Here is a 7,477-nt window from a genome sequence, read left to right as displayed (position 1 = left end):
CAATTTGTGACAAGGCCTATAGTTTGAGGAGAAAACGCGTAATTTGTCCTTTTTAGACTTAGACAAAAAAATAGATATGTCTAAAGATTGCATTAAATAAAAAAAACATATTAACTGTAAGAGAAAATAATTAAGTAGGAAAATATTCGTGAAGAGTTATTTCGATAGAGACAAATAAGGAAAATCAAAAGTATTTTAACAAAGCAAATTGAAAAATATTGATATTTTATAAGGAAAAATAAAAACAAAGTAAAAGAACACAAAGAAACAAAGGGGCTACAATAATTTTTAGTGTCAAGGATTAAAACTGCTAAAAAACTGCTCAAAAAGACAGGAAATAATATACTAAAATTAAAAATTCAAAGATTAAAATGCCACGACTCATTATTCAGAGACTAACAGTGCTAACCGTTAATTCTTTTGTAATGAAAAGACGAGGAAATTTACGAGCTTTTATTTTATTTTATTTTTTCCTTTTGTTTCATTTTTTTTTTTCTTTTGCTTTTTCATTTTGAATGCCCGAGTCTTTCTGCAAGTATGGACGGCTACGCCCCAACTTCCTAGAGGAGAAAAAGAACATAGATCCATCACTTGCATAAAACCTGAAAAAGCCATACATGTTAAGCCAATTGAACAACCATTGTCTATAAACTTCATGCCAAAAAGAAAGTGTACAACACATTGCTATCCACTACCCTGACAAAATTTGCATCTGGGTTTGAACAAAACGCCATTTAATTGAAATTATAGGTAGGAACTACGAAAACATTTTGTTAACCTTTAAGCCTCTTTTCCTTCTTCGTCCACATTATATTCATCGTCATCCTCCTCATCATCCTCCTCGTCACTCTCCCACTGTTCAAATAAACTGCGCTCAGAATACTTTTCCTGTGAATTTCTGTCGTGCTCTTCGTTAAGAAAATCCATTCCATACTTTGTGTCTCGGTGTTTAATCAGAAGCCAGCGCAGCAATCGGTCTTCCTTGTTCAGGTAAAGCAGCTCTTTGTTGATGTTGGGAGTGGCCATCATAGTCATCTGCATCAGTTGGCCCTACACCGAGTCCAAGTAAAAACAGGTTCGTCAAAAATATTTTTTCCAATCAAAGCGAGATGAGAATATTTTTACTTCTGCAGGATGAACCTTTTTTTTTTTTTTTTGGGCATCTATTAAAGACCAAATTTAAAGAGAAACAGAGGCCATACAAGACAAATAATGTTGTGACATCTCTTTATACAGAAAAACATACATACTGTATGTGTTAAACTTCACATATGCAAGTAAAAAGAGCTTGCATGTATGTTCCATTAGCTGTACTGACATCACGTCACATGGATGTATGATAAAATTGCCTTCAATATTATTTGGTTTAAGGCTTATGTTCAAAATTATAATCAGCATTTGGCACCCCACTCAATAGCATTATTATTAAGGATACAGAATTATATACATTTTAGCAGAGGTTTCCTCTGAGAACCGAAGCTTTTGCCATCACAAAATTGACCCTCAATCCCTAATAAGATCAGGAAAAAGTAGGCTTTTAAATTCCTTTTCCTGATCAACTCAGTATTTGATTCTATCCCTAACAACTTCACAAGCTTCCTCACACTCCTCACAAATTGTATGGTTCCTCTTCAACCATACCCGCCATAAAAGTGCTAATATTGCTAGCTTTCCTAGGTGTTTTCTCCTATTGCCTGACCCATAACAGGTAAATGAACAACAGACTTCTTTACAACTTCTAGCCCAACACCCAATTGACATGATAACGAGTACCATAACTTGTAAGTGAACAGACATTGGAGGAACAGGTGATCCATAGATTCGCCACTCCTCCTGCACAAAATATACCAACTAAGGGAGATTGAGAGAATCAGTTGCCTCCTCTGCATCAGATTGTGAGTATTCAATTTGTCAAGAAGTAAAAGCCAACAAAACACTTGAACCTTGGAAAGGATCCGATCCCAAATGAGATTATAAAAAATCAAAATTGGGAACAGAGTCATCTATCAAAAAAAAAAAAAAAATGAAGGATTTGACAGAAAACAGACCCAAGCTATCTAGTTCCCACACTCTTCTATCCTCGACCCCTTCCCTAAGTTGAAACCCCTCGGAAAAAGCAACCAACTCTATGTGCTTCCCTATGAGTCAAGTTATGCGACAGCTTGGGCTCCCAAGTGCAGCCCAATCCCAGATCTAAGGGCATATTTGACACAAATTGGCTGATTGGTTTATTGTGTATAGACCATATGAATAAACCTACAAATCATAATGCAAATACAATTCTCTACACCAATTATCTTCGCAAAATCTTACAATGTCTGCACTCCCCACCTTCCACTTTACTTGCTAAAATAATCTCCTGCAAATGACTGCACCACATTCCATGTACAGTGGTAGGGGACTTGCAGCCGATCCCGAATCCCAATTGTTCATCTCGCGGTTCAGGACATCTCTCTTTCAAGAAGTCAGTGGAGATTTGACTTCCCCCGGGGATAGGGTACTACGAAAGCAAGTTGATTGTGGATTATTACTAAATTGAGCCTACTTTTCGCACTATTACAGATACGAAAATAATGGGAAAATTTGGATTACATTGTCAACCGTTCCTATCGAAAATAGGATTGACCAAGGTACATTTGATACCCAAAAACTGCTCCGCAACAGTCAAACAAGTGGGGAATGGTTGGGGTGAACTAGAAAAGTTTGGGTAGAGCCAGATCTAAATGTTGGCTAGGTAAGCATCTTGTAGTAAGAGGAGTAAATATGAACCCTATAGACTATCCCCATGGGGGTGGTGAAGGGAGGGCCTATCTACAATGGAATCTCGTGTGAATGAGCAAGGACCCCTCAAATTGTATCTAATTAAATCTGGGTATTGCAAAGATTTCCTCATTTCCACCCTCAAGCATTTTTTTAATCTCGCGTATATAGAAAAAAAAAAAAGATTTCATTATTTGCTCATTCTTCATCAAATCACATGGATCAATATAGCAATGATGGAATTTATGTTCTGTTTACTGAATCACATGAAATTTTACCTAATCGGAATTTGCAACAAATACAAACAGAAAGGAATTGATGAATTCCACTTAGACTTAGGGAGTATTGTATAGAATATCAAAACAAAAGGTGATTCAATTTCCACCATTATTACGATAAGTGCAAGGTCCTAAAACGTCCATCAAAATGGAATTATTGGGTTGCTTAGACTGATAGGTGGGAGTGGGATTTAGAGAGTTTGGGCCTGTTTTCTTGTAAATCTTTTTTCAAGTTCTTGACAAATAACCAATCATTCCCTCCATTTCAGTTTTCTCATTTCATTTGGAAATCCTCGGTTCCTACTAAAGTTAAAGTGTTTAACTGGCTACTTGTGTTTAGTAAACTGAATACTCAGGACTTGATGAAAAGGAGGAAACCATATCTCTGTCTTTCTCCTAGCTGGTGTGTTCTTTGCAGGGAAGCTGGCGAGTCTCTAGATCATATCTTCCTTCATTGTCCCTTTTCCCTGAATATTTGGATCCGAGTGCTATGGGAATTTGGTTTTTCATGGGTAATACCAAAGAGGGTGGCGGATCTTATGGTGATTTATTAATTGAGAGAAACAGACTTTGCGGGAATCTTTGGAATGTTGTTGTATTAGCTGTCACTTGGTCATTGTGGCTAGAAAGGAACTACAGAATATTTGAAGACACTCAGGAGGATAGTAAAGTAGTGTGGGATAAATTATTGTACTGGGTAGCCTTATGGCTTTATCAAACTAAAGGCTTTTCTGGGTTTTCATTTGCAGATATGTTAAGGGGATGGGACTTGGTTTTTCAGTAATTAGGGCTGTTCAGTTTAACTTTTCTTTCTTGCTTTAGTCTATCATTTTTGTACTTCTGTTTTTGTTGGTGGACTCCTTGTCCCCTCTTTTCATTAATAAAGTTCTTTCATTTCTTACAAAAAAAAAAAGTGTCCATCAAAATAAGTCCCTTAATATATGGTTCACCAACATATTAAGGATAACATGCTAAAGATAAAGACCACCCAGAAGACCAAGCGAAGGTTTTCTGGCTTAATGAAAGCTAATTTAAGTAGATCCAGTGAGCATAGTTATTAAGAAAAAGTTATAGCAAAGGCAATAATTTTCTTTCTTTCTTTCTCTTTTTTTTTTTTTTTTTTTTTTTTTTTTTTTTTTTTTTTTTTTGGATAACTGTGGTGTCCAAGACTTTGCTTTGACTAATCCACAGGATCCACGCAAAGATGATAATTACTTCTAGAAAATGGCAGGGACAAAAAGAAACCAACATGGTAACTTCCCAAGACACCTAATATCTGATGATTGCTTCTTGCACAAACAAAAAGAGCTGCACATTAGAAACACTGATAAAAACTTAGCCCTCAAAGTCCATTTCGCAATGATGCAACATTAACATTGTTAGTCATTTAACAAAAACATTCTATACACTTCAGCTAATCCCAAATTGCAAATGAAAGCTTTCAAGATTTAGTAATGATGAGCAACCCTTTAGCAAGGAAGCCCTATTACTTGTCATTTCTTATGAAAAGAAAAGGCCCATTACTTCTGCAGAAGTTCACATTGAACACCTGATTATAATTTTTGTTTGTTTTTTTTTTCTTTTCCAAGTGAACCATGAAAAATGCAGATCATCTTCCCATATTGAGATTAAAATACAGTTTTTGTTAATTATTTTTAAATAAGCAACAAGAATAAACACTTATGCACAATTCTTCAAATCACAATTTCCATGTAATGATCTACAAGTAAAAACAGCAATTCAAAGACCAGACAAGTCTCGATCCAACAAACAAATGGCAAGAACAACGAAAAACAATGAGAGAATGTTTTGTCTTGATCTCTAATCTCTTACGCATCAAAAAATACAAGCAAATGCCAGAAACAAATGGACCAAATAGGAAGTTTAGATTATGGTAATTAAATGAAGAGTGTAAAACCTGAGTAAAGACAAATTTACCTTGAAATATCTTCCATCAAGCTTCTTAATTCCGTAACCCAAGTGAACAGTTCCAAATGCTTTCACCTCGGTGAGAACCCCGTTTCTTCTGTAAACATGTTTGCCCACTCTAGCGACCAAGTCAATGAGAGCCTCTTTCTTCACATGGGGTTTCAGCAGAAGCATACAATCATACAAAGGCATTTTCCTTTTTCCCTCTGCATTTCACATCAATTAAAAAAAAAAATGTTTCAACAGAAGCATACAAACATAGAATCAACAGAAGCATACAAGCATACAACCCCGTTTCTTCTGTAAACATGTTTGCCCACTCTAGCGACCAAGTCAATGAGAGCCTCTTTCTTTACATGGGGTTTCAACAGAAGCATACAATCATACAAAGGCATTTTCCATTTTCCCTCTGCATTTCACATCAATTTGAAAAAAAAATAATAATAATAATAATAATAATAATTCAACAGCAAATACCTGTATACATAAACTGAGAAGGTTGAGATTTTTAACTATTTTAGCATAAAGAGATTCAATGATGTAAAAAATTTCAAGGGTTTTATAGAATCATATAGAGATTCAAGGGTTTTATCACAATTCACAAAGTACATATTTTTCAATTCACATAGTTTTAAGAAGAAAAAAATCCGGAACAAAAGTGTTTTGTCTAATCGAGGCGAAGCATAACCTCAAAGGCGGATCGACACGTGAGCCTCGAATGAAGGGCTTTTTACACATCAGAGCAACTTTCTAGCTATATATAGTGCTGAAAAATGACGTTTTTATACTTGTTGAACACCAAAAAATGAGTTTTAATTAATTTTTACATACTGTTACAATTTTCACTGATGGAAAGAAAAATGTTTTTTCTTGTTCCTTTTTTTCTTCAAATGTCCCTTTTTAATAGTAATGTTGTTGTGTAATTTACACTAGTAATATTTGAAAATGACAGGAAATGTTCTCCATTAACTAAAGTACCATGTTATATATAAAAAAAAAGGCATATCTAACCCAATGTATATCTTGAAGCATTATACAGTGCAGAGTAAGTCAAACATGAATATAACAGTAATACAGCCAAACAAGCCACAATATGAAGACAAAATTACATAGCCCAAGATAAGACATAATATTATGAACATAAAAGTAGCACTCTAAAACTACATAGTGGAATGCAGTGGCCATATTGCTTGCAATTATAATATAAAAAATAATGAAAATCAAACAATTTACAACAGCATAATCATATCAATTTCCAACAAATATCAAGCCAATATCACAAATATGACTTCTAACAATATCCAAAAGTAGTAAAACAATAAAAAAAATACAAATAGCTAAATACACAAAATATTAAAAATAGAAAATTTCATCAATACCAACCAAAATTCACAATAGCAATTTTCATCTACAAAACAAATTCCAAAAGAAAAAAAATCAATCAAGTATCAACAAATTCCACAATAAAATGAGTTCCAAAAACAAATTTCTATTTCGTAAATTAAACTTCAAATTAAAACTCCAAACACAAAACTTCAGTAATCTATATAAACCTAGCTTCAATTACAAACAAAAATGGAAAACACAATTGAAGCAATTTTCATTCTTATAGTCAACAACCGCAAGCTCGGGCAAAACTTTAACAGAAATCTCATATTTGTCACTCTAATGTTTTCTATTTTCCCCAAATTTGCCAGTTTATTATCTCCATTGTTCCCACTCCTGAATGTCTCAATCTCATCTTCACAAGGCAACCCAGTTTGCAAATTATGAAAACCACACAACCCAAATAACCATAATTATCCAATGATCTAAGATTGCAATTCCAAAGCAACCGATTTTAGATTTGTAAAATCTATGAAATCCCATCAAAGAGGCAAAGGGTTATGAAAGATTATTACAGAAACGTTCACATCTGCTCGAAAACCATAAAATCTCAACGTCAAACAAACCTTATAAAAGTTACAAACAGAAAAACGAACCGTGGAGGAGCTTGGCTTGCAGATGGCTTGAAATTGGCTCGCAAAAATGGCCGGTGGAATCCGGGAGAAGGGGTGAGTCGACGGGGCTCGCACGAAGGAGGGTCGACGGCTGGGGGAGAGGGCCGGATTTCACTGATGATGATCTCTATCTAAGCTCAAGGGTTATTTTGTCAAAATTCTTTTAAACCAAGGGCTGAAGAGATGTTGGGTGCGTTTGAAACTCGTTTCAAAATGATTTTATTTTTTGTATGAAAAGAAAAATAAAAATGAAAACGTTTTCATTTTCATTTTAGAATCATTTCTGAAAATGCGTTTGGTAGTTTTATTCTAAAATTATTTTTAATTTAAAAAAAATTAAAATTGTGTTTAGTAATTTAATTTTTAAAAACATGTAATAATATTTAAAATAATAATATATTAAATAAATATATTAAAAAAACATTATATATGAAAACTAGAGAGGAAATGAGGAGTGGCAGTCGGACAAGAGTGGGGGGAGTAGCAGTCGGAGAAGAGTGAGAGTGGGGG

At 34.4% G+C, this 7,477-nt stretch overlaps 1 protein-coding gene across 1 annotated transcript; it reads right to left on the bottom strand.

The window, feature by feature from the left end:
• Nucleotides 1–618: 618 nt before the first annotated feature.
• On the bottom strand, nucleotides 619–7,110 carry LOC21385094. Its single transcript, XM_024164206.1, has 3 exons — nucleotides 6,950–7,110; nucleotides 4,977–5,173; nucleotides 619–1,050 (listed from the first exon to the last, which is right to left on the bottom strand). Exons 2-3 carry the CDS (start codon nucleotides 5,157–5,159, stop codon nucleotides 781–783), a joined length of 453 nt encoding a protein of 150 aa, XP_024019974.1. The 5' UTR covers nucleotides 5,160–5,173; nucleotides 6,950–7,110; the 3' UTR covers nucleotides 619–780.
• Nucleotides 7,111–7,477: the final 367 nt, after the last annotated feature.

Source organism: Morus notabilis, unplaced genomic scaffold (genome assembly GCF_000414095.1).
Source record: "Morus notabilis unplaced genomic scaffold, ASM41409v2 Scaffold2747, whole genome shotgun sequence".
Lineage (NCBI taxonomy): Eukaryota > Viridiplantae > Streptophyta > Magnoliopsida > Rosales > Moraceae > Morus > Morus notabilis.
Note: the sequence above shows the minus strand (reverse complement) of the source record. Positions and strands in the feature narration are given on the sequence as shown.